We start from the raw sequence: 26003 nt of genomic DNA, 5'->3' as shown, positions 1-26003 counted from the left end.
GCAGCATCCCCGCGAGTCGCAACGTGCAGCGTAAAAGCAGCCCCGTCAGCACGTGGGGTGCGAGCCCCAGCGACCCTGCACAGACTTACCCTGCAGCAGCTCGCAGGCAGGGCACGCCGCTCCGTTCGTCAGCTGGCTCATTCTGGAGCTCCCCAAAGTGAGATACCAGCTGGTCCTGCTCTCCTTTTAGTCTGCACTACCCGGGAGGGGCGTCCTTGAGCAGACCAAGCTCTTCTGCATCGCTGGATGGACGTGGCGAGGAGCAGGGCAGGGTATCGGATCACAGCACCGCTTCTGGGAACAACCTTGGCTTTGGGATAGCAGGAGCCCTAGGACAGCTGCGGTGGGTTCACTTTACTGCTGGCCTCTCCCTGCCTCCCCCGGCTTCCCTGGCAGCAGGTCTGTCAGCTTGCTGCGGCTCCAGTCTCCACAGCAACTATTTATAGAGGGAAATTCACAGCTCTACTGAGATGGAAAAAGAGAAATCCTTCCCCTCTGCTCCCCCATCCCCAGAACCATGGGGCTGCCTGGCCCTTCCCACTGCTCCCAGCACCATCTCGGTGGGACTCGTGGCCCAGCCTCGCTGCGTGGCACCATCGCAGTGGGACTCATGGCCCAGCCTCTGCCGTGGCACCGTCACCTGCTGGGCACAGCCATCGCCAGCCTGTGCCTGGCAGAGGGAACAGGCTCCCCAGGCCCACGCGTGGGTCATGCTGCCTGCCCTGAGCCACCGCAGCCTCCCCCAGCCATGCCCACAGGCAGCCCAGCACCGTTGCAGCGTGGTGCCAGTGTCCACAGAGCCTCTTCGTGGAGGGCAACCATGGCAGCAGCATCCTCCCTGCAGCCCTGCTCACCTGGCAGCCCTGCCCCAGAGAGGTGGGACCTGAGCATCCCCACAGCACCGAGGTACAAACCACCACACACAATAAAAATAACTTTTTTTTTTTTTTATGCCGCAGCCTTTTACCAGAGCAAGGCCTGCCCTGGCCACCTCCTTGTTGGGGCCCTGGTGTTGTACAAGCTCAGGTTTCCTCATTGGGACGGCAGAGACCAATCCCCAGCCCTGAAGCAAAGGGTTGATGCTTGCCCAGCCGTTGCTCTGTGGCACATCGGGGTCCGAGAGCGCTGCTCCCCCCGGGCTGTGTCCCCTCCGCTCACCAGCCCACCCTGCACTGCAGATACCAAGTGAGGGGGCGGCAGCAGCCCCAGGCCAGGGGGCAAGTGATTTGTAACGCCACAAGGCCAGTGTGGCCACACACATGGAGGGAACGCGGGGACTAAAGCAGGGACAGCACAGAGGTGAGAGGGGAGGCACAGACTGTATCCAAAACTCTGCTAGTAAAGGAACGGATAGAGGAGCCAGGAGCCAGCTTTACATCAAAGAACAGTAAACTCCTTTAAAAAGGAAGTTTTGCTAATTTAGGAATGCTGGTTCCTGCCTCACGTTGGTGGGCAGCAGCGATCACTAAAAACTGTACCTTAAGCAACCCCCTCCCCGCTTACCCACCATGGAAAACCACAAGCAGAGATGTGACGTGGCCCAGGGCCCCACTCCCGGCCCAGCTCCTGCAGCAGGAGATGGGAACGAGCTCTGGGGACGAGCTCTGGAACAGTAGGAGCCAGCAGTGGAAGGTGGCACAAGGTTAATTCCAAGAAACACAATTGATATCTCACAGAGGATGGAGCGGGCAGGAGGGAAAAGCCCCACACTGCTGGGGCTCAGGAGTACATAGTTCGCACTGTGGGAAACAGGCTCTAGGCAGTTGCATCATCATGCAACAGAAGCATGACACGCAGGTTGTATATTAAAATTTATTGAATTATTGTGTAAGAATTCTCTTTATTAAAATCATTTGGACTCTAAACTGATTATTTACAGACAAAACCTCTTATATCACCAATAGATTCCTACATCTCAGAACAGTATCTACAAACAGTTATTACACTATGTAACAAAATTCAGATTTTTTTTTCAAGCTTTTTATATTAATTATTAATTCCAATTTGGGAAAGACAGTACCTCGGGTGCTCTGAGCAGAACTCAAGGTGTGGCAGGGCATAAATGCAGGTCAGGCCATACCATAGCAGACAGAGAGACACCAAATCACAAGGCTGGGAGAGGGCAGAGTCACCAGGACAGAGGACTGGGAGAAAGACTTAGAGCAAACGCACCGGGTGTTCTGGAAACCAAAAAGAATCATCCTGACAAGAAAGGCACCAAAAAAGCAGCATCTCGCTGCAACCAGGGCACGCCCTGACAGAGAAATGGCATTCCACCGAGGCAGCAGCATCCGAGAACCCTCTATTTTCATTTTAAAAAAATGAGCCATTATTTCTACAAAAAAAAAAAAAAAAAAAAAAGCAGCAGCTTCCAGGTACAGCCTAAATTTGCCACCAAACAGATGAAAGCAAGCGCCTTCACATCGACATCACGTGGGTGCCAGCTACTCCTGGTCGTGCCAACAGGAGACATTTAAATACACTAACGGATATTTATCTTAATACTGATCAGTTCTCGGCGTTTCATCCAGACCACGGTGGAAGCAACTTTCTCTGACCGCAGTACAAAAGAAATCTTAGTGCCTGCCATTCAGGAACGTCGCCTTTCCGCGAATACGATTAAATCACTGTGGCAGGGCACTCTCAGCTGGTGCCCACAGAACTTGCTACCTGTAAGAAAACAGGAACATCCAGAGAGGATTCTCAGTCCTTGAGAAGAAACATCCGTCTCCAGAGTGTCTGACAGCTGGTCATGGAATCAGCAGAGACTGGAAGAAACTTGGAAGGATCGTGAGAAATAAATAAATAAGTCTTCCCTGCAATAGGGAGTTTCGTAACAAAACCTGTTTTGTGCAAATTTAAATGCAACAGAACCCTGTTGTAGTAACGGATTTTGCCACAGGAGAGGGGCATGGACGGAGAGAAGAGGGGCCATGCCTAAACACCCGAGTTGATCCCAGCGAGGGGCTTTCAGTGCGTGTCCGCAGTGGGGAGGGTGCCGGTACCTACAACACCGAGGACAGGTGGTGGGAAGAGATGGGCACTACCAGCTTTTTCCCCTCTCGCTGCACCTGCGCTGGGCAGTGCCTCCTGTCCAGCTATGCAAGGACAAGCTCAAGATGTTAAATAAGTCAATCACCTACGTTTAGCTCTATTTTTGATTATTGCTCTAATAAAAGCAGACTTTCACAGATACGCTCAGAAAAAGCAGATCATTTCCAGCATCCAGGAGCGCTGCTGAGAAGCGAAGAGGATGTGGAGCCCACTTACCCTACGGGCCAAGTCACCCCCGTGGGCAGAGGCACTTGGGCTCCTGTCACTACGATTCCAGGAGAGCCACCAAGTCCTCCTCCCTTTGCCAATGTGAGGTGGATTCAGAATTAAGCCCCAAGCCACCCTGTTCTGGGAAAGCACAGAGATAATTCCGCAAAAACAGGGGCAGACAGTAACAGTCTGCAGAGCCATAAATCCAGCAGGTAGCCTGTGGCTCCTGGCAGACACCCAGCAAGTCGGAGAGGCCACAAACTACATGGTGCTGCCTGGGGCAGAAAGCCCATCTGTCACGCACAAGGGGACAACGCTACTCTGCCACCGTACCTGCACCTGCCTCGCACCAAGGAATCCCCTCCTGCACTTCCTAAGGGAATGGGCTTTAATGTGCATTGTGTCTGCTTTTCCCCATCTGCCAGTCCTTTCCTCCACCCAGCTTTTTTGGGGGCTGATTTAATCAGAGTTGGTCAAGACAGAGGTTTCAGAGATGTTAAATTCCCATAAATGTATTGGAAATGGGTGGTCAGGCTGGAGCCAAACCCAAACTGGTGCCCACCTGGGGAAAGGGAGGCAGACTCTGCCCCCGCCTTTCTGCCTGGCAGCAGCCAGCCAGCCCGCTGCTCCGTAGAGCAGGACAGGAGCAGGAGGGGGCACAGGGATGTTGCCGTACTCTGGGCACACAGAGCACTGGGAATACTGCTGAGAGAGGGTCACAGGAGAGAGCTGGCTTTGTAGGAAGAGAAGCCAGCATTAGCCTGTTGTTATATTGCTCAGAGAAAAGTTTTGCAACTGCGCAGCCCTCGCACAAAAACCACAGGGCTGATCTGATAGGCCTGGAATTGTTGCCCTATGCAATGGAAAGAGAGGTAGGGACGTGATCCTGCCGTGTTTTAGCTCTGGTCCTGCCTGGCCCCCGCAATCACCACCTCTGGGAAGTGACAGAGGAGTCAGACCTGGCTACCTGCCCCAGGCACACAGGACATCAGCGTGGAATGAGCAGCGGCGGGTGAGAATGAGTAGGGCACCCTTATAAATAGGAATTTACTCCCACAAGGGCAGAGTACTCTGTCTGCAAGGTGTAGGAACTGAGGAGGGAGCAGCAAGGAGCTGCCCAGTGACAACAACCTTGTGCTTGTGCCTGCTCCCACCTCTCCTTCCTTGCATGAATCGGTCCTGCTTGCAGGACACCTGACGCTCTAAGGAACAACGCAGTTGTGCTTCGTGGCTCCTCGAGTTCAGAGCTCACCAAATAACCCTTCTTTGTGCCACAACAGGACAGTCTGGGAAGTGAAACCATGAGTAAGGTGTAAGGCGAGCCTAACAGAAGGGCACACAGCTAAGCCTTGAACTGAGCTGTGGGGGAAAAAAGCAAGCTGCTGTTACGACAGAGACATCTACGAGTTATCCCTGCAGACAAAGCAGTGGAGAAAACTTTGCTCCAGTGCTGACAGACGTATGTCAGTAGAAGTGCACAGAGATACTTCTCCAAGAAAAGCTTTGTCTCAAAGCCACAAAATTAAACATTCTCCTTTAGCATTTAAATACATTAACTTTCTGAGAGTATTTACAAGTCCAGTTCAGAGCAGCAGAACAGCTAGACATCGGAGGAAGGGGAAGTGGCACAAGGCATTTGTTGTGCTTTTCCAAAGAGCAGGGCAACCTCTGACCACAAGGAACCAGGAAGATGGATCCCGGGTTGGGTCAGCGGAGATGGAGACGAGCCAGGCAGCGACTCTCATGCACTGAATTTGTCCTGAGGGAAGGGGTGAGGGGGTGCTGCCCGTTTACAGCAGCCCCCCGGGCAGGCGCACATGCTGGTGAGCACTTTGCATCCAAGCAGGTGTCACGCACGAGCTGTCAGAGACCAGAACACTGGGGAGCGAGAGGCCTTCGCCATCGGACACTCTCCTTTCTCCAGCCAACATCTGGAACCAGCAGGGACGTTGCTGCAAGGCAGTTTCTCAGGTGGGATGCTGCAGGAGTGCTTGCTAGCTGGGGACAGAGGTTAGCACAGGTGTTGGCCTGAGGAAAGCTTCCTGCATCCCCGCTGAAGCGAGTGGCTGCAGCAGGGGAGTCTCCCAGCACCAACAAGGGCATCCGAGCGTGGCCGAGGACTTCACAGACACAGCACTCCGCGTTGTCACCTGGCTCTTCAACAACGTCGCTTGGAAACTTGGCACGTTCACGTAACATCTGTAGGAAGGAGCTGTGTGGTCCCCCTGACAGTCTGCCAGAGGAAAACCAAAGTTTGGGTTGGTTGTTTTTTTTTTTTTTGTTGTTGTCGTTTTGCTTTTTAAAAGAAAAAACTGTAAAAAAATATTCTCTGAGATGCAAGGACGCTTGTACTTTGTACTGCCTTGGCCATCCCTGTTCATGTCACCTGCGGGTTCCTTGGAGAATCTGGTTCCAGTGGCAGCAGGACACCCTGCGTGTAGCTGGGACGAGCACTGTCCCCGTTCAGCCAGGGGAGAGCAGTCTGTCTGCGCCTGTCACAAATCTGTGACTTTATTCTCCACAGCTGCTGCAATCTGTTGTAGTCTATATCCAAGCTGCATCTTCTGTGCTGTTGGGTCTTCTTCCAAGGCAGTAATGATCTGCAATGAGACAGAGCTGACTGTGCGACCTCTCTCCAGCACACACCACTGCCAACCACCTCAACTCCATGCACTGTGGAGAGCCCCAAGCTGGAACCCAGCGTGCTCAAGACTAGAGTGGGTATGTAGTAATTTATCTCAAACTAACCACAAACTAAGTACTCTGGGTTTGTCCTAATAACTTATACACTTCATAGTGCAAAAAGAATGCTAAACCTCTCACCTGAAAATGGTATCTTTAGTAAATCACAGAATCATCAAGGTTGGGAAAGACCTTGTGGATCCTCCAGTCCAACCATGAACCTCACACTGACCATTCCCAACTCCACCAGATCCCTCAGCGCTGGGTCAACCCGACTCTTCAACCCCTCCAGGGATGGGGACTCCCCCCCTGCCCTGGGCAGCCCATTCCAACGCCCAACAACCCCTTCTGGAAAGGGTAAAAAAACTTCCTAAGGGTAAAAAAACTTCCTAATAGCCAGTCTAAAATGAATCTGAACTCACTGCATTTCATTTTTAATTAAGTTAGAGATAAGTCCTTTTCTGTGATTTCCTCCCTCCCTCTTTTATAAGAATAACTTATGACATGGAAGTTAAGCATGCCAATGAAACACTACACAGCATTGTAGTAGTCCGGTTGCTCTTAATAATTAACTTTTGGAGGTTTTTTTAGTTGGATGGTAAAAGGAGAAGGGCATGTTCATACCTGCTGGAAACACACACTCACCTGGTCATAGTACTTATTGATGTATTTGTACAATTCATGTAGAGCCACCAGGGAATTGAGGTCACCTGAGTAATTCTGAATAAGAGAGGAAGTTAGATAAAACCGTGTGACACCTAACAATTGTCCTTCTAAATTCTGTGTCCTCACAACTCATTAGGAAATGTGCCTGTTGCACTACACAACAGGAAAGGGAATTCACCACTATTTCCTAGTGAAGAGGGGAAAAAAAAAAAAAAGATAAATAAAAATCACACATGCTCCTTGCCCTGAATCCTTGACTACACTTCTCAGTGCTAGCTGGGCACACCCTCACCCTCCTCGTGGTGCCACAAAGCAGAGCAGCTGCTGGGAATGGTCAGTAGGTCTGAGGAGAACTGCAGACAGCTGGAATATCTCATCTTTGCATTACTAACTTTCTCTTGCTGCACAGGTGAGGGGCCAGGGTGATTTCTGAAAGAGTTTTTATTTACCCGTGATAGCTCAGCCAGGGCAGAGTTCATCTCCTGGTCACTGGCAGAGATGGTCTGACGAATGTCTGCGTAATACCTGTGGAGTGGTACACAGGCAATTAGTGAATTGTTCCTATAGCCTCCTCCTTGCTGCTTAAACTACGACTCCTCACATTCTCTGCTTACCTTTCCACCATCTGCTTGTAGCGAGGAATGTCCCGGGCATAGAGCAGCTTATTGATCGGAGAGTCCTTGAACATCCAAAACCAGAATTGATTACAAAAAACTCCATCATGCTGTGGACTAACCTTAGCGGGTAATGCCATCACTGCTTTTTTCTGTCACGCATTCAAGATCAGGAATTTTTATCCTCTGCAGAGAGGCACTTCAAATACCAGGCTCCCTTCTAGTAATGCAGTCTGAGGAACCGTGAGATGTGTTGGTGGAGGTACCTCTGGGATCCCTAATCCAGCCTTCCACTTGAGCTGGGTGATCACCAGTATGAGATCACATTGACTATGGCACAGCTGATTCTTGAAATCCTCCAGAGATCCACCCATCCCACCTCTGGTGACCTGTGCAGGACTGTTCCACCCTCAGTACAGGGTGAGTAGTGGTGGTAAAAACCTTTTCTAATAGCTGATCTGAATTCCCCAAGATGCATCCTGTGACTTACACTGTCTGCCACAGTCAAACAGAGTTTATCTCTGTCCCCCAGGTAGCTGTAAGCTGTAAATAAAGAGCAGCCCTCAACAACTTCTGTATGTTAAACAAAATCAGCTCCTCCCTCCTCTCTTTCCAGGAGTCCCCACCACTCTCCAGTGGCACATGGGAGCAAGGATGGGCCTGGCCTACGTATATATTATTGCCTTCCCAGGGCTGCGCTGCTCAACTATCTGCACCAACCATGGTCCCTCCTCCCTCTGTACTCACCCGCCCTAACTTATGGTCAGCTATAGTACAGGAGTCCATGAAGGTCTGTGCGATGACCAGGAGCACAGCATCTACATTATCCGACGTCTGCACATCAAAAACAAACTGGGGATTCTTGATGATGTTGATCCAGAACCGCAGGGGCAGGCTGCAGAGAGGACAGAAGCGCAACAGGGTAGTAGCAGAGGTACCAGCTACGGTGCTGAAAGATACTCTGCACGTCGCCACATCTCCCAGCTTCGCCCTCCCAGCAAAACCAGCTTTTCACACCGCACTTGGCTGCCTTGTTTCCCCGTTTTGCTCCTCCTCAAAGGTGGCTGTCACTTTGCAGGTGATCAGCTCTAGACAGCTCAGCAGTGCCTCCTCCGGGGCCCACAGGAACACTGTACCTGTTTGTCTTCCAGATATGGATGGTCTCGGGGTCTGCGATCCCGTAGTGTATCGCCTGCTCATCCAATAGGTCAAAGAAATATTTGACTGCCAGAGGGACGGGGCGGTTGGTACTGAGGATCACCTGGAACAAGTCATCCACAAACTTCTGCAGAGTGCCCTGCGGAGAACCGAGCGGGTCAGAGTCAGCACAGGCAGAGCAGAGTGGAGAGCCCAGGCCTCAAGCAGGTGAGAGGTTACCCTGCTCGGCTCAGCAACCTCCCCCTCCCCAAAGCCACCTCCCCTCCACTGCAGGGAGCGGCAGCAAAGGAGAAAGGAACCCCCGGTGGTTTCTGGAAGAGAGGCCAGGGAAAAGCTCATGAACAAAGCGAAAGGAAACACAGAGGGGAGGCAGATGTACTCAGAGCCATGGCAGGTGAATCACAGAATCATTCAGGTTGGAAAAGACCCTTGGGATCATCGAGTCCAACCATCAGCCCTACTCTACAAAGTTCTCCCCTACACCACATCCCCCAACATCTCATCTAAACGACCCTTAAACACATCCAGGGATGGTGACTCCACCCCCTCCCCGGGCAGCCTATTCCACTGTGAAGGGGATTGCTGCAGGGGAGAGAGCCTGCAACGTGATGGGATGGCCCTGAACCATAGGGACTGCTGGTGGGGGGGGCTGCTGGCTGCCAGCAGCTGTGTTCAGCTGGGCAGGAAGACGGAGAAGGGGTTTGTTCAGCAGCAAGAAGTTCAGTGAATGTGGGAAAAACACAGGTACTGCCTGGCAAAGCACCTGGGCTGTCCCTTGAGGAATGGTACTACTGCAAGCAGGGCACTGCTGGGGAACCTGGATGCCAAAAGCTGACCCTTTCTTAAGAAAAGAGCAGAGGGACAAGTTCCTGGGTCAGTTTTTTAACAATGACACGGGAATAAAGCAAAAAGGAGAATGTGAGCAGGCGCTATGCCTGATTTATGACTGCAGCTGAATCTGTACATGGCTGGTGTGTACTATCAGCATCATCTTGCTGCAGCAGGTAACAGGTCAGTCCTATCTTCTTGGCCCTGGGTGGGGGAAGGTGAGCAGACATGGCAGTCCAGTGGACAGTGCTGCAGAGCACAGGGTACCTGTTTTTTTTTGTGGGACACACAGAGACAAACATGGGGTGGACAAACCATTTCTCACTCTCCTAGAGGCTCTGCAAAACTTAACCCATTAGTAGGAGTAGAAGTTTAGCACTGCAGTGCTGGGATCAGAGGGAAAACAACCAGCACATGCATCAACCCAGGCAAAGGGGCTCTTTATCTTCATACACATCCCTGCAACCTGCCAGGGGATACAAAGGAAGGCAAGATCCCAAGCCCAATGCAATCTGTGCTGCTTCTCACCTTCATTGAGAGCAGACGTGTCAGGTAGATCTCTGGGATTGCCTTGGCTCGCTCCCGATCTCTTAAGCTCCCACGCCGATGCTTGGGAAGCTCTGGCTCTTCTGTTGGTTTTACCAGGTGCCAAAGTTTGATCCCACCTTCATCTGCATCCTCCAGCATTGGTGTTTCTAAAACCAGCAGTTGTTTACAAGGTGAGTGTCAGTTCTCTCACAGTAGAGCTTGACCAGGTGAGCCCCAGGGAAGCAAGATTTCCCAGCATGACAGAAACACACATGGGAAGGAATCTCTGGAGGCCTCTATCCAGCCTTCTGCACAGAGTACAACTGTTGTAGCACTACAGCAGGTTGCCTTTGTCCACCCAAAACCTTCAAGGTCTTGGGAACTTCCCCAGGCAAAGATCCCCCCCCACACCAGTAGTCTGTTCCAGGGCTGCACCACCCTTTTGCTGAAGAAGTTTTTTTCCCAATTTGAACCTGGTAAGCTGCAGCCTGTGGCTACTGTCCCTTGTGCCACAGGGGTACCCACGGAGCTGTTTGCTCTGCCAGGCAGGAGGGTAACTGCCTGGTGTCCCACCACTTGGGCCACGCTCAGCACTGGAGGCTGTTGGGATTCCTACAAGTTGCAGACTTGCACTGAGCCCTAGAGAGTCAGAACTAGAGAATTATGCTTATCCTGTGTTTTCATGCCCAGCCTGACTTTCCTCTGCTCTTTTCTCTCACCTGCTATAAAATCATTTTACGAGAACAGGACGTCAAACTCACTCTCTCCTGGGATGTAATCCTGATTCTCCCTATGGATGTGCTTGGTCAGGCGTGGGACCAGTGCCACTGTTGCTCCATCAGGCACCTGCGCACAAGCAAAAATCAACATTCAAAACAAACAGCATATTTCTCATCAGCATAAGTCAGCAAGTGCTTGTAGACCAAAACAGACTATACCATTACTAAAAATAGGGACGGAAACAGGGATTTTGGGGCACCATCACTGTCTTTCCTGATGGTGGAAGAATCTTGTTTGTACCAGTTAAAAGAAACTGATGTGCAAAGTACGATGAAGATGATAATACTCAGGGACTGAGTCATTCACATCTAGAACACGTTGCAGCAAAGTATGACATACTGGTGCGAGATACGACACGTTGGTGTAAGGTAGTTAAAAATCCCCACCTTCCATTCCTAGAAGCTACTTTGCAGATCAGTGTGCTGTCACCCGCTAACTGATTTGGGCTGGAACGTGAACAGATCCAGCAACATTGTCTTCATTGCAACATGAACTTGTGTGTCTCCTTCCAAGCTCTACCCCTGCCCATGTTGCAGGTACAGATTAAGGAGGGGGCTATGCTTGTCAAAGTCAGAGTGCAGGCCACAGCACTGACTTAATCAGAACATGCTGCTGCGAGAAAGCTCCATCCTTTTGACAGTATCCACCAGGAGCCAGAGCCACAAATAGAGCGTAACAGTGTGTAGAAGGTGAGAGACAAGGCAATGGTAGACTGAGTTCTGACCTTGTAATGCTGAAGAGTGTTCAGGCGTTTCCAAGTTCCTTGAACAACAGATGTCACATCCTCATCAGACAGTATCAGATGACCTGCCAGCCCTGATCTCCACTCTACAGCCATTAAAACACAGGAAAGGAAAAGATGAACTGTTAATCTCTGAAGTCTGGTGTGCTTCAAACCTGGTTGACCTCATTATGCGCCCACTGATCCTCACCAACATTTACCCATTTCTATTTCACAGACAACATAACCTGAGCAAGTGCCTGCAACAGTGCTGAGTCCTGCAGTCACAGGACAGTCTCTCTGAGCACAGGGACAGGCAGCCTCATGGCCTCCCGGGTTCCACTTGCCAACTTCCTGCAAATTCTGTCAGACTGTCACTCTTCAAACAGGGGATTCAAACCACAAATATGCACCCATAGTCCTTATTAGCTACTCTTCTCCCAGTACCTGCTCATCTATAAGTGTCACCACTATTCAGCCACAGCCAAAGAGTGAAGAAGGTGGAAAACTGAGTGGTTTCCCTTCACAGTATAAGTCCTACCTTTCATTAACCACTGTGAGCAAAATCCTCCCTGACGCAGATTACCAAGATGCTGCTTATACACTCCGCTGGTGGGAAAAACCCGTCTATGACTAGAGCATCTCTGTGCCGCACTCAAATCCTCCTCCTCTTCTACATGTTCTCTATGCTTTTTTTCTTTTTTTTTTTTTTTTTGCCAAGTCTGGCAAAGAACACCATGAAATGGAAGGGGCTGGACCCACCTGCCTCTTTCCCACCCCTGCCCCTTGCTGTTAGCCTCTTCCCATGCCCCGTTGGGTCCAGGCAGAGTGCAAGATCCTTGGTCAGTGCCTCTGCACACTCAGCAGACAAACGCCATGCATGCCAGGGTGCTGGGCACAGAGAGCAAGCAACGCCCTTTTCCACCTCCTCACTGAGTTTTGGCACCAAGGAGTTCTGCTCACCCAGGTCCAGGGTGTCTGGGTCTGGTCGGTGACAGTACGGCGTTCCTTTATAGATCTGATCGAGGATTTTCTCCTTCACCTGTGTTATGGTGTCACAGTCTAGCACTTTCGCAGAGATCCCTTGGGAGTCCTCTGCCCCTCCTGCAGCAACTCCTGTTTGTGTCAAAGCATTTAAGGTCTGGGGAAGAAATGAAAAGGTCACAGCTTCTCAGCTGATAAGATTACATCTGACACATTTACACCTTTGATGGTTGGCATTAAGGCAAGTTAACAGCTAGTCCTTTCACTGGAAGAGTTTCAGAAAAGAAAACATCACAGATGTTAAACACCGTCTTCTCAGTCTTGTGTCAGGAAGCCAGTTCAGCAGTGCTGGGGAGAGGCTTCACAGAATCATCTGGGTTGGAAAAGACCTTGTGGATCCTCCAGTCCAACCATTAACCTCACACTGACCGTTCTCAACTCCACCAGATCCCTCAGCGCTGGGTCAACCCGACTCTTCAACCCCTCCAGGGATGGGGACTCCCCCCCTGCCCTGGGCAGCCCATTCCAACGCCCAACAACCCCTTCTGCAAAGAAATCCTTCCTAAGAGCCAGTCTGACCCTGCCCTGGCGCAGCTTGAGGCCATTCCCTCTTGTCCTGGCGCTTGTTCCTTGGGTCAAGAGACTCATCCCCGCTCTCTGCACCCTCCTTTCAGGGAGTTGTAGAGGGCCATGAGGTCTCCCCTCAGCCTCCTCTTCTCCAAACTAAACCCCCGCCAGTTCCCTCAGCCGCCCCCCATCAGACCTGTGCTCCAGACCCTGCACCAGCTTTGTTGCCCTTCTCTGGACACGCTTGAGTCATTCAATGGCCTTTTTGGAGTGAGGGGCCCAAAACTGAACCCAGTCATTGAGGTGTGGCCTCACCAGTGCCATCATGTACCATCATCAATTTTATCCCCTTATTTCTAGACACAGAGCACAGCACATACACCAGATTACTGTGGTGATGGCTCCTAGCAGCCTAGGGCAAAAGTGCCTGATTTAGCAGAGCTCTTGCCCATCTGTGGAGTTGTGCTGCTGGGATAAACCTGGCTCCCAGGAGACAGCAGCAGGATGCTGCACTTTGGGAGCAGAGACATTCAGCCCTGTCACATCAGAGAGCTCAGAGGGGAAAAAAAAGATTTGGTGCTTACCAGAGTCCGGTACTCCAGGTCCTCTCTCAAAAGGCGGTTGTCATTCAGGGTATATTTGGCTTTCCCTGTCACCCAGTCGACTGGCCCTTTGTCCACCTGGTGCTTGATTCCTCGAAACAGCATGTAAAGGGGCTCCCCAACAGAATCCTGGCACAGAAAGGAAGGAGTCACCTGAGAGAAATTCAGCTTGCTGCTCCCAGCAGAGCTTGGAAACATGGCCACCCAAGCAGAGGAGGAGTGGGATGGAGGATGCAGCAGTTAAGCCACAGCAGGCAAAGACAGAGCCTCTGCCCACAGCTCCTGCTCCAGGCACAGGGAAAGCACATAGGCCAGCTACCAGGTGGAGGCACAAGACCAAGGTGTTGCTCTGCCTCAGTGTCACTAGTCTGAGAGACTCTCCTTGCCACCCCCTCTCCAGGAAGGGAATTAGATCAGAATCTGTCCTCCCCACACACAGACCAGCGTGTCTCAAGATAGAGGAGCCGCATGATCTGGAGAAACAGCCTCGAAACAACGAGTGGTATTAATGCTGATTTCAGCATCCCTGTCCCCTGTGAACAGCCCAGTTCTCTCATTCCCCACCCTGAGATACAGGGTGACTCTGGCACTATTTCAGCTATGAGCAAGGCACAAAGCAAAGCTGTGGCTGTCTCCCCTCCTTTGGCCCCTCTACACCACAAAGGGACAAAGAGCTCACCCTCACGAATGCGTACAGGCAGATGGACATCCAGTTGGTTAACAGCTTCTCTACCACTGTTTCTGTCCTGAAAGAGAGCGTGAGGTTGGTCAGAGGAATACGGTGTAGAGCAGGGATGGATCTGGAGATAAAGATCACTGCCCTTGAGAAAAGAGCACACTAAATGATGATACAGGATCAAGGGAGAGGAAAAAAGGACTTCAGAGACCACTAAGGTTAATGCTTTTGATACCCCTTATTTGAGGCACTTTTTAGCCTGAAGGAGGCACCAAATTACAGAAGTGGAGAGACAAGCAAGCAGGGGACACAGAAAAGCCTCTGGTAGGTTTCAAACAAGGGAAATTTGTTCAGATCAGAAGGATGTACCAGACAGGAGGCTAACGGGGATTCGAACACAGAAGATATTTCAGTTTAGCTTCCAAACATGACATGACCACGAGCCCAGGGACCTCTAAACAGCAAAAACAGATAGGCAGACTTGGCAGAGCCCTAATACCTGAACACAAGGAGAGAGTTAATGTACAGCAGCTTCAAAAGAAGAGGAATTTGGGGTAGGCAACTCCAGCTTCCTACTCTTTTCACTCCTTTCCTGCTATATTCCCTACCAATTGCTGACTGGAGAGAGGGGTATCATTGTTACTGCTCCCTCCTGGTTGATGTGTGTTGTCTGGACACACACTGTGGCCCATGCCATGATGTCATCCTACCCACCGGAGTTTCAGAGCTTCCAGCTGGGCAGAAAGGCTCCGTCCCCGCTCGGGTAGGTAGCAGTGGGACCACGGCTGGCTCACTCACCTCCGCAGCATCAGCTTGGGGTTCTTGGCCACATACTGCTCTACAAGGTCATTGAGGAGTGTTTTGAGGATGTCGGTGAAGTACTCCAGCTTCCCATGGAGCGACACAGTGAGCAGTGATGCCACGTAAGCCCGGTCTCTCGGAGAAAAAGTGCGCTGGACTTCCAGAGTGTGGATGAACTGGTGGGGAGAGGGATAAACCAGTGTGTGAATCTGCTGAAAACAAGGCAGTCACAGCTACTGGCTCTTGGAAGAAGTAGTGCTGCAGGGAGCTAGTCAGGAATGACCTTGAACAGACACTGCCACCAGCAGTGTGGCCCTGACCCCACAGCAGGCTGCCAGCAGAGAGAGACACATTACCTTGGTGAGGAAGAGCTTGCTGTTGAGCAGGTTGGAGAGCTGGACCAAGCCCTGCTCCACAGTTTGCCGCCGGCACTCAGGGATGTCCAAGTCCCTTTGCAGCGGTGACTCACGGTGGCCCGGGAAGAAAATACGCTCTGCGTAGGACTTGTAGTCCAAGAAGGGGATTCCTGTGCCCACAAGGTCACTTGTGAGGTCCATCATCTCAGTCATCAGGTCTGAGAGAAAGGGAATAGCCATGAGGTTGACGACACGACACACAACTGATGGTGCAGAGCATAAGGTGAGTGCAGGAACTAGGGCCAGCAGGATGGGACTGAGGAAGAGGAAGGATGTTTCCTGTCAGAAAGAGGCACATTGAGGTCCCATTGCTAGAATAGTTAAAACTAGACTAGGCACTGGGAGAAACTGCATGAGGAAACTTCCAGCCTTGGGGAGGAACCAAAAGGTGAATTTGGAGATTAGCCTCATTTACAGTCGGGGGCTGGCTTCCACTTTTATAAAGAGAAAGCCACTGTTCAGCACAGATCTGTGGTTACAGGCATTACCCACATTAGACACGAGTATTAGAGATCTCCTGCTCCTCCCTGCTTCCCTCATTAGTCACAGATTACAGCCTGAGTCCCCTGCACAGCTTCAGAGCCCCAGGTCTACCACAGAAAGGCTCACTGCTGTAAGCAGCTGAAGTACAAGGTTTGCGGGCCCAGAACACAGGTTGTAATGCAACTCGCCCTACACAAAGACTGGGCTAGCTGTGTCCTTAGCTCTCCAAGGGTGCTGTCTTGACTTTTAGCTCTTCATCTGAGCCTGGAGGATGTAACTACAGAATCAGAGGGGTCTGTATAGATCATTGTTTTCTGAATTAAAGAGAAGAATTAAAAATGAAAGAATTTGGCTATATGTTTCAATGCACCAGCACTGGATAAAGTTATTGCCTCCTCTGAGCTACCCGTACAAGTATGCAGGAATGGAAAGAGAGGTAGGGCTGAGCGTGGTTCTTCAAGCTTCCCTGAAGCTGCAAGAACCTAGGAGCTCAGTGACTGACCTGTGAATTCCTTTTTGCATCTGTCTCGAACACTTGTTTCCAGATTTTCCAGCTGGATTTGAACTTTCTTGTAATCCCTCAGAGCCTGTTTGCTCTTCCTCCTGCAATAAGAAGCAGAATTGTTCCCAGCGGCCCTAGCCCAGGGTCCGTCCTTGGCAACTGTTGTGTTGTTGCCAAAGACTCTAGAGCAATTGGTGTTGAGGTGACTTCTACTGAACATCATCTTTGCAGGATACCCGCATTCTGTAAGCTAGAATTGTCTCTTGGAGCACCTGTTAGGTGTGGTCTCTGAATGAACGACAGGGCAGGCTGTGACCAGCAGGTGCAACCTGCCTCACACATCCACCACCACCAGCAGCTCAGAAATTGGCACAAAATAAAGAAAACTGGGACCTTGTTTAGGCCTAAGATGTCCACGCTTGGCTACATCCACTGAATAACATTGCAGAGGAACTTAAAGGCCTCATGCAATGGCAGAGTTTCTTACCTGTATATGAAAACGATGACCAGAACAATCAGTGCCACGAAGGATGCACCAACACCCAAACCAATCTGTGCCTCCAGCGGGAAGGTGAGCTGGCTTTCAGTGTCATACTGCACTCGACCCAGGAGGAAGTTCAGGTTTCCCATCTGGACCTGTAAGAAAGCACGTGTCACGATGGAAGTTCAGCGCAGCAATGAAATGCAAAGCCACAGGGCTTCTGCAGAATGGGTACAGGTGGCACACAGCTCTCTAGCCAAGCTGTCCCACAGCACAACTCCTGACTCCAGCTATACCAGTTGTTCCCAGGCAATGTTCGACACATAAGAGTAGAGTTGAGAGCAAGAGCAGCAACTTGACACCCCTGTCCCCCACCAAGGCTTCTGCCTTTCCTCCCCATCCCACTCCCTGCCTCCACCACTACTTCTTGCTTGTGCTTTGACAAACGACAGGATTTCCTGCAGTACTGTCCATTCCCTACCGTGAACTCCGGGAGCAAGTCTGTGCCCTCTCGCTTCGTGCGGTGCCGCGGAGCTGGCTGCTCAGAGGGAGGCTCACAGTAGAGATGATTCCTTGTTAGTGTCTTCACCACACAGATTCCTTCCCCAATCATAGCCATAACTTCATCCTTGGAAATAGCCAGATCTAGATTTTCCCCCTGGAACAGATGTGGAACAGCACATCAAATTGGGGAAAAAACAACTCTGCATTTCCACGGCTCCGGAGAAGATGGAGGAGACCAATGCCATAGGATGAAAGCAGCCTTTTTTCTTCTCTGATTAGGCTCACATCTGAATTGGCTGCAGAAGTTCATTTTGCAAGCTAAAAAATTCACTTGAATACAATTCAAATTATAGCTCTCGGACCCACACCATGCTGCAGAGCTAGTTATAAATAGCCTGTCTTCTTAAGGCTCTTCAGCCACAGCACAACCAAGCTCAGCTCTTCACTCTGTGTGTAAATGCACACACACTGTGTATATATTTTAAAAGGCAGTCTCATGTCAGTTAACCTAAGCCCTCAGGTGAGTCAATCAATGCCTTTCAAAGGTATAACACATTTATGCTATTGTTCTTATCTGCTCCATAAATCTGCTTTGATTTGGGGGGGATTAAGACTTTTTTTTAATTAATAAAACCATACCAACTGATGTTAATTACATTTTTATGTTTTAATACTTTCTAAGCTGAATCCTGCAGCAGCGTTTTCCCGCTTTTGCCCAGAGCTCTGTCAGGGTATCCTGACAGGTTGGTAGATCAGCCTCCTTGCTCTTTGAAAGCTTGCATCTTGTTAGTTCTCTTTCAGTCTCTTCAAATTACCCTACCTCTCCAAGATGCATTCAATACCAATGACAGCAGACTAGACATTTCTAGACTAGTACACCCTCACAGATTTTACTCATTATGCAAAGAAGAGCAAGTGGATAAAGTGCATCTCCAGCTGCAGCCATTCGCTTATTTCTTAATGAGTGCTGGACTAGAAAGTACCTTTCCAGACAAAATAAATACCTCAGGGTTTTTTTTTTCTCACATGTACAGAAAAAACATTAACCACTCTGTCCTTCCGTGTCATCTTCAAAGAATTATTTTCTTACCTCCACCTAGTAACAGGTCTTCCCTACTGTCAGGATTCTTTTACTCCTAAGTTACTTCTAGAGGAATCTTAAGAAGTTATGAAAAAGCCAGCAGCTGAGAATAGGGTGTGGGATTTATTTAGTACTAGTATCTCATATACAAGTAGTTTATTAGAATTAAAAATAAAAAAGCACAGCAGTTCCCACAAGCCCTATGAAGCCCTTAACTATGATTTATGGGCTTAAGAGGCTTTTTGATGCATTGTTTTCCCTCTTCTTATGTACCTTTACTCATAGGCCAAAGTAGATGTGCTGTGACTGGCTGTAAGCCTGTCAGATGCTTTAAAACTTTGGGTGCTGCATGATACCAATATAAACACTCTGGTTAGAAACAACTTTTTATGAGGAACATTACTTCCAACTAGTTTTTGTGTTACCTCCACAGAGATGACGCTTCCTGGCTTGTGACGATACGGTTTGGCAGGATCTTCAGCATTCAGTGGTTTTAGGATGGGGTTGACTTCATAAGAGAAGGGCATGGGATGCAATGAGTTGAAATCAAAGCTCAAATTATCCAGAATAAATTCCAGTTTGATATGGACACTCCGCAACAGCAGGTTAATGGCTGGAGTTTTGCAGAGAATCAGGTAGGAGGAGTTAACAAGACATGGTTCTTCAAACTAAATGTGAAAGGCAAAAAAAGTGTCAGTAGTGAAACACTAACGCCTCTCTGGCAGCTTTGCAATACTTCCTAACCCTGAGCAATCTGGGGCCAGTCTGCATTCCTCTTATCTGGAGCAACGCCAGAGGAACTCTGCTTAATTGTAGAGGGAAAAATCCAAGATCTGAGGAATTCCCCATGTTCCTCTAAAGTGAGTTTTCATAACACTGGTTTTGTTGCAAGTACCCAGGTCTCAGCAGTGGGAATCAGCTCTGACATTCCCCTGGCAGCAAATTCTGGAGAGACATCAGCTTTAGATCTCCCTGTTCTGACAGAGTGGGACCAAATCCATTCAGCACAAGGCTGATTTCCTAGCCTGAATGCTTCTGTAAAAAGTGTTCCTTTGTCTGTTGGACATATTTTATACATTTGGTGAAAGTATTACGAGTCAAATTTTTGTCTTCTCCCCTACAGCCACAAATTCCTTCCTAAGAACATGGGCAAAACCAGCTATTATTGATGCATGTGCATCAGGAGCATATTCTCCCAGTTTATGTACAGGAAGCCCTCTGTCATTTGCACTAATAATGCAAATCCTTCTTGTACTTTGCCTGTCAAACACCCTCTACCTCTACAAATTCTGCTACGCACTGTGACCTTGATAATCACATCAATACCTCTGTACTGATCCAACTCAGGACACTGGCAGCAGGAGAGCAGAAAATGTTGGTGGAACTGGTAATTTTACTGAACTCTGCCTGGTTTTGTACCTCAGAGGGAGCCCAGGGGCTATAGAGGTGGACTGAACTATGCAAAAGCAAGAGTCTGGAGCATGGCCACACTGAGCCACACAAGCTCTCTAGCTCAGCTACAGATTTGTTCTCCACACTGCCCTGCTGTTTCTGTCCCCCAACACAAGTCCTGCACATCTCTAAGCAGAAGCAGACCCAAACTCATGGAAACACTTGTGAAAGCACTTAACCTCTCAGTCTGGCAGAGAACACTTCCACTCAGCCAAGACTGTTGGTACAATCCAAGTAGGTAACAGCAAGTGGGGGGAAAAGCCCTAGGGAAGGAAGGCCACCTCTCCAGAGCACCTCATGCACCCTCAGCTCCACCGAGCGCGGGGCCACGCTACCTGCTGGATGCTGCACAGAGCGTCCTCAGGGCACTCGGTGTCCGGGATGATTCTGCGCCATCGTCCCAGTCCTCGGCGCCGGCGTTCAGAAGGAGAAACTGTAACTCGGATCTTCGGTTTCTGTACAACATCCAAGTTGTATCCATGAACTCTGAGCACTCTCCCTCCACTGAAAAAGAAAAATAGCTGATGTCACCCACCTATTATTTGTTAGCTCTGTCTTGCCCACGCTCCCACCCTTCTGCTTATGCTCATTCCTACAAGCCTGGCTTTAATCCAAAGTGCAACTCAGACAGCCGGTGGTGCTGTAGAACCTCCCTCAGCACACAGCCCCGGGGAAGGTGCAGTCAGTCTTTCTACCTGAGGAAGCTTTTAGGTGGCTCTGCAAAAGTGATGTTGGGATCCAGAGTATATCTGAAGAGGGATCCTTCCAGTCTCCGCTCTCGGTCCCCGTATTTGATAGTCACTGGGAGTTCTGTGGATACATTGCTGGGACTCGTCTGACACGCCAACTGATCCTCCGTCATCTCGGAGAGGCTTGGAGAGACAGAAGAGAGAACAAGGGATTAACACGGCCACTTCAGAGACAGATTTGATAGTATTATGCCTTGCTCTTTGCAGACAGTCTGCAAACTTCTTCTGGTATTTTCTTAAATTTAGTGCTGAAAGGTCTTGTGCCTTATCTAAGCCAGCAATAATTGCTGGGCAGTTGTCAGTGAGCAGCATGTGGACAAAAAGCAGGTACAGCCACTGTCCAGACTGAAAAGACTGGAAGCACACTACCAAGGCACATGCTGTCAGGTGTATGTGTCCCTGGGTGCACGAGAACAAGCAGCTCTTAGTGTCAGTCTGCCGGAGCCAACTGCAGTCCCCCATCAGCAGAAGCAGACCTGGCAGCATGGGGTATAGTCCTGTCAAGAGATGGGCAGAACAGAGGCCACGCAGCACTGTTCACATCCAAGGGAACACAGGCAGGGATGTAAGATGGTCAAGGTTGCTGCTGTGACCCTCAAGGGGAGGATCTCCTTGAGCAGAAGTGAGCAGAGCTCCAACAGCCTGTATGAAAGGGCTGAGCCAGGCAGCAGCATGCCCAGCAGGGCTCTGGGAAGGACACGGGGCAGCGCACAGCCAGCACATCGGCAGGCTCGGATCTTACATGTGGCAAGGGAGGTCTCCAAGCAGGACACTGATCTCACTAGGATGCCCCGTCAGCAGCTTTGAGCCCAGAAGGGTGAGGCAGGTTCCTCCCGCTTTGGGGCCCTGAGTTGGAACAATGGATTTCAGCTCTGGGTTCTAGAAGAGGGGGGGGGGGAGGAAAAAAAAAAAAAAAAGGAAAAAAGGAGGTGAGTGATAAGGACCTCAAAAGATAAGGCAAGAAAATAAAACAGCAGAACATGTTCAGTGTCCTCCAGTGCTCTGAAAATAGAAGCTATAGATCCCAATCACAGACAGGCCTCAGCTAGGGCCCAGCAGCTTATGGAGCAAAGGCAACAGAGGAGTGATCAATCAACACCAGCAAGAACCAGGAACTGGGGAACAGACTTTCCACGGACTGCTAAGGGGAGATGGATGCTGCAAACAGCAGAGCTGTGGGCCTCACATGCAAACCCTAGGATTAACCATTCAAAGAGATTGTTCTGATCAGTAACTGGATTAATAACTCAGGTTAGGAAAAACAAGGTAGCAAATAAATTGTCTGTTTGTCTAGTAGATGAGGAGATTACCAGCAGGGAGCCCTAAGAATTTATGTTGAGACATGTGCTGTCAAACATACTTGTAAGGTGACCTGTAAAGGGGAAATGAAATTTGATAAAATTATTCAGAGTAACAAAAACTTAGTACCACTAAGGAGCTGCAGCAAAATTTAGGGGAAGCAGGCAGAGTGGCACAAGTGAGTCACTGCTGATAAATGAAGAGCAAGATACACAAAGTGAGAAGGAGCAGGGAGACTACAGCAAAAAACCAACCCAACCATAAGTACACAGTTGTGAGGTTCGAAATAGCTCCTGCCCATTCCAGAGTGCCTTGGTACCTACAACAACTCTACCAGCTGTAAGCACAGATCTCAACAAACACACACCAAGTGGTAGGAATTACTGGGAATTAAGAAAAAAGACTTTTAGGCCACAGTAAAAATTCCTTTTGCACTCACATCTTGAACCTCAGTATGCAGATCTCATCACCCTGTCTCAAAATGGTGATAACAGAACCAAAATCCAGAGAAGAGCAACAAGCATAATCCAGTATATAAAACGGTTCTATACAGCCAAAAATGGAATAGCCTAAGACTTTTCAGGTATCTCTTTCCCCTTCCATGGGAGAGGGAGACATGGAACTAGGTACATAACTTTGATATCTTAAGGCCAGCAACTAGGAAATAATATTTAAGTAGTTTTTAGATACAATTATTCGATTTTCATCCTTGCCATGCAATTTACAAGTAATTAGAAATGTGTTTTAAAAACAATAGGAAACATTTCTCCATATAATGCACAGGACTTATTGCCACTAGCTGCTGAAGGTCAGAAGCTAAGTGTGTTCAAGCAGCAATTTGCGAATTAATAAAAGTCAGAAGTCCTGGTAAGATGTTAAGTCATCAATTAAAAAAAGTCTCTAAATCAGAAGCGTACCCTGTATTTTTCCTCTTTCTTTAAATGTTTACTAGTTACCATTGTAAAAAAAAAAAAAATAAAAATCACTAGACTACAGAATCTTTAATATTACCCAGTACAGCTGTTCTTATAATCTAAGGCGGTGGGGAGAAAGAAGCAAAACAAAACACCCCCAAAACCACCACCCAACACAACCTCCAGAAAAATCAGGTAAAAATACCAGCAGCAAGCACCTGGTAGACTCCATTAAGTTCATGCAATAGACAGCCATTTGGCAGAGATACTGGAAGAACGGGGAGAGGTATTAAAGAAGCAATAGTTACGTTACCTGATAGGTGAAAATATGCCCAGAAACTCCACGTCCTCCTCCTGGCACTTCCACCACAATGTGCCCAAATCTCTCCGTCCAGCTCCCGCCAGTGACGCATACGATGCTGCAGGGCAATCCAAGAACAGTGTCACACCGTGGAAGAGCAGATGAGCTGCATCCATCGCATCATGTCCTACAACCATCTAGCAACCACAGCTCCCTTCTTTCAGCCTTATCACATGCTTACAATATACAACCAAACATTGAGAAACACCTTTAAAAGCTGGACTAGGTGCAGCAGAAAAAAGCAGGGGGCACTTCCAAGCAGGCCCATCCTATCCAAAATTACTCCTTCTGGGACAGACAGGATGAAGCCCACTGTATCACAGATACATGAGGAGGTCAAGAACTCTGCTACTGCCCAGAGCTGATCCAGTCAGTCACATCCAGGCTAGCAGCGGGTCAATCCACACAGCGCTGCGTCTGATGAAGAAGAAAACTCAAGACTGTAGGTTTATCTGGCACTGGTCTTCATCCAGTGGCCTCTGGGCCCAACCAGTTCCCCTGATCTACCCCCCCCATTCTTCCCAGCTCTTTTTCCAGCTATAATTTGGTATGGGAGATGCTGACAAAGTGAAAAGCCAGGTTGTACTTAGAACAGGGCAGCAAGGAATCCCATGTTACAGCACTGACCTGCTAACAGAAAAACTACTCTGCAGGAGACTTCCCAGCCTTCCTACACAGTAGGAGATTAATTTTGTCTGGGCCTTGCTCAGGAGTTGGTTCCAGGTTCACAGCTATATCCCCTCAACCAAAAAGGCTCAGGAATTTGAACTTCGGCAGCACAGTCCCAAGCCAGGACCCTGTGATGCCAGGTGATTTACAGATACAGAACAAAGACAGTGCTAACCCCAGAAAGATTATGCTCTAACTCTAGGATGAAAACAGAAAGCAGATGGATCCAGACAAACAAGGCGCACAGACAGGACAACACTGCTCAACACAGCAGGCCATTTCCCAGCAGGATCTTACCTGGCTCCCAGAGGGAAGGGTGCTACAACTACTGCTACCATGGAATGGAAAAATGGGTTTGTGACAGCTCTGATGAGAGTTTACTCACAATTGCTCTCTTCTTCTCCTGCTGGTTGCTTGGCTCCTCTCCCTCCCTTGTCCAAGGCTCCCACCTACCTGCCCTGACACAGGCCAACTACATAAATATTCCTTTCTCCTTGCTTCCTAGCTACCCCCCAGTCACACCTCTCACTACACTGCCTTGTTAGATGGTCCTGCCTTGGCCAGACACAGCAGCTACCCAGTTCTCTATCACTGACATTAGCTGGATTCAGCAGGTCAGGTCTTTCTGCTTCTCATCCTCCTCTTAGGCACTATTTTTACAAGCACTGTGTGACCTGACAGGCACTCCCAGCCACCAGAAGAGTGACATGGGGCCCACCAGGACTCCATGGTCTGTCCCTGGTTGAGAGAGTCCTTTCACTGTGTTTGTTCCTGGGAGGTGGAAGTCTGGCTGGCAAGAACAACAGTCTAAGGGTGTGCCCACTCAAGCAGAGGGAAAAATCTGTGCCGTACCTCCAACCACACGTTCCCATCCTCACCCTGTGTTAACACGGTCAGGATATTTTCCTAGCAGTGACGCTTGCACAAGCCAAGCCCTTTGCTTTCTGAAATCACCCTGTGGCTGGGAGAGACACCCACGAAACCACACGGTTCTGAGCCTGTGACTCCCTGACCTGGCTGGCCTGGGGGCTCCGTGCTGGCAGCGTGGTCGGGATACGGCAGCGCTGGTTGTATCACCTCGTACACAACCTTCTCTCTCCAAGGTCACTGCCTGAGTAACTAATCAGTGACCTGACTCAAGGGCACTCCCTGGGGAACGGGCAAGGCTCAATATCTGCTACAGCAAAGGCAACGACATCTGAGGCTGGTGTCAGCAGCCAAGGGAAAAGCCAGCGCCTGCCCCTGGGAGGTGGTTTCACAGATACTCTACCTGCTAGAGATCTCATACTCTTGAGCATCTACGGCACAGGGAATTCCTGCAACAGTGACAGTTTCTGCAATGTCTTGATGTTTCTGCCCGAGGTTTGAGCCAGTGATGGTGATTCTAGTGCCACCTTCCACTGGTCCAGACAGGGGGTACACCTGCAAAGACATCCGCGCATGTGTAAATGTCACAGTATCTCAGACCTCTGCAGTCTGGCAACTGATCTACAGCACAGGGCCCTTCAACTGCCCCATTACAAACTCTGCCTGGTCGGGTCACTGCTGTGGACTTTTACTGGCTTGGACTAGTACCAGGTTGCACCCTCATCAAAAGAAAGGCCATAAAGAACAGCACAGTCGGAGCCTTCTTTCCCATACCTCACTGTTGCCAGCAGTCCCCCCTACAAGTGATAATCCACTATAGACTCCTAAGGCAAGGACTGCCCTGCTTTGCCTTCTCATCAACACGCTGACCACTCCATAGGCCATTTCTGCTGAAGAGTGGGAATGCACAAGCCAATACATGTTACTAGTATTGAAGCAGCAAGCACCATTCCCCCCTCAGCATCAGTACGACAATGAATTGCATGCTGCACAAACGTCAAAGCTCCGTCCCCGAGCAGCATCCAAGATAAACTAAGACAAGATGCAGCACATGGATGTTGTGTGCCACTGGAGGGAGGACAAGCTGACAGCAAAAGGGACACATGGCTACAGACACTTGTCATGTGGCAGTTAGCAAGAAACATTTAAAATAAACAGACAAAAATAATTAATTCCAATAACCTGTCCTGCCTTTCCCATCCTTGCTGGGCCATTATCATTAGGTCTTACCCTCCTTTGCCCCAGGCTCAGTTGGGCCAACCTGTTTCAGGGTCTGGCTCGGGACAGTTGGAGGATCCAATCTGTGGACCCTTTCCCAGCTCCTGAATGATTTTGCTCCTTCTAGTGTGCCAGT

At 49.6% G+C, this 26003-nt stretch overlaps 1 protein-coding gene across 4 annotated transcripts in view; it reads right to left on the bottom strand.

Moving 5' to 3' along the window:
- Positions 1–1798: 1798 nt before the first annotated feature.
- PLXNB1 (plexin B1) overlaps positions 1799–26003 on the bottom strand; it is an 84035-nt gene continuing 59830 nt past the window's right edge. For all 4 annotated transcript variants that reach the window (XM_074878908.1, XM_074878911.1, XM_074878909.1 and 1 more), the window contains 23 exons: positions 25053–25204; positions 23066–23171; positions 21282–21418; positions 20486–20662; positions 20126–20294; positions 18764–19006; positions 17235–17411; positions 16760–16908; positions 16273–16373; positions 15228–15445; positions 14869–15047; positions 14074–14140; positions 13377–13523; positions 12205–12382; positions 11245–11348; positions 10502–10586; positions 9741–9907; positions 8363–8523; positions 7974–8121; positions 7227–7291; positions 7062–7137; positions 6592–6666; positions 1799–5864 (listed from right to left, as the gene is read on the bottom strand). In XM_074878908.1, coding sequence (XP_074735009.1) covers positions 5760–5864; positions 6592–6666; positions 7062–7137; positions 7227–7291; positions 7974–8121; positions 8363–8523; positions 9741–9907; positions 10502–10586; positions 11245–11348; positions 12205–12382; positions 13377–13523; positions 14074–14140; positions 14869–15047; positions 15228–15445; positions 16273–16373; positions 16760–16908; positions 17235–17411; positions 18764–19006; positions 20126–20294; positions 20486–20662; positions 21282–21418; positions 23066–23171; positions 25053–25204 — 3186 coding nt within the window. In that variant the 3' untranslated portion in view covers positions 1799–5759. The remainder of the gene's footprint in view (positions 5865–6591; positions 6667–7061; positions 7138–7226; positions 7292–7973; positions 8122–8362; positions 8524–9740; positions 9908–10501; positions 10587–11244; positions 11349–12204; positions 12383–13376; positions 13524–14073; positions 14141–14868; positions 15048–15227; positions 15446–16272; positions 16374–16759; positions 16909–17234; positions 17412–18763; positions 19007–20125; positions 20295–20485; positions 20663–21281; positions 21419–23065; positions 23172–25052; positions 25205–26003) is intronic.

The sequence above is a fragment of the Strix uralensis genome, chromosome 10 (assembly GCF_047716275.1).
Source record: "Strix uralensis isolate ZFMK-TIS-50842 chromosome 10, bStrUra1, whole genome shotgun sequence".
Lineage (NCBI taxonomy): Eukaryota > Metazoa > Chordata > Aves > Strigiformes > Strigidae > Strix > Strix uralensis.
The sequence above is the reverse complement of the archived record's forward strand: the minus strand, read 5'-3'. Positions and strand labels throughout refer to the sequence as shown.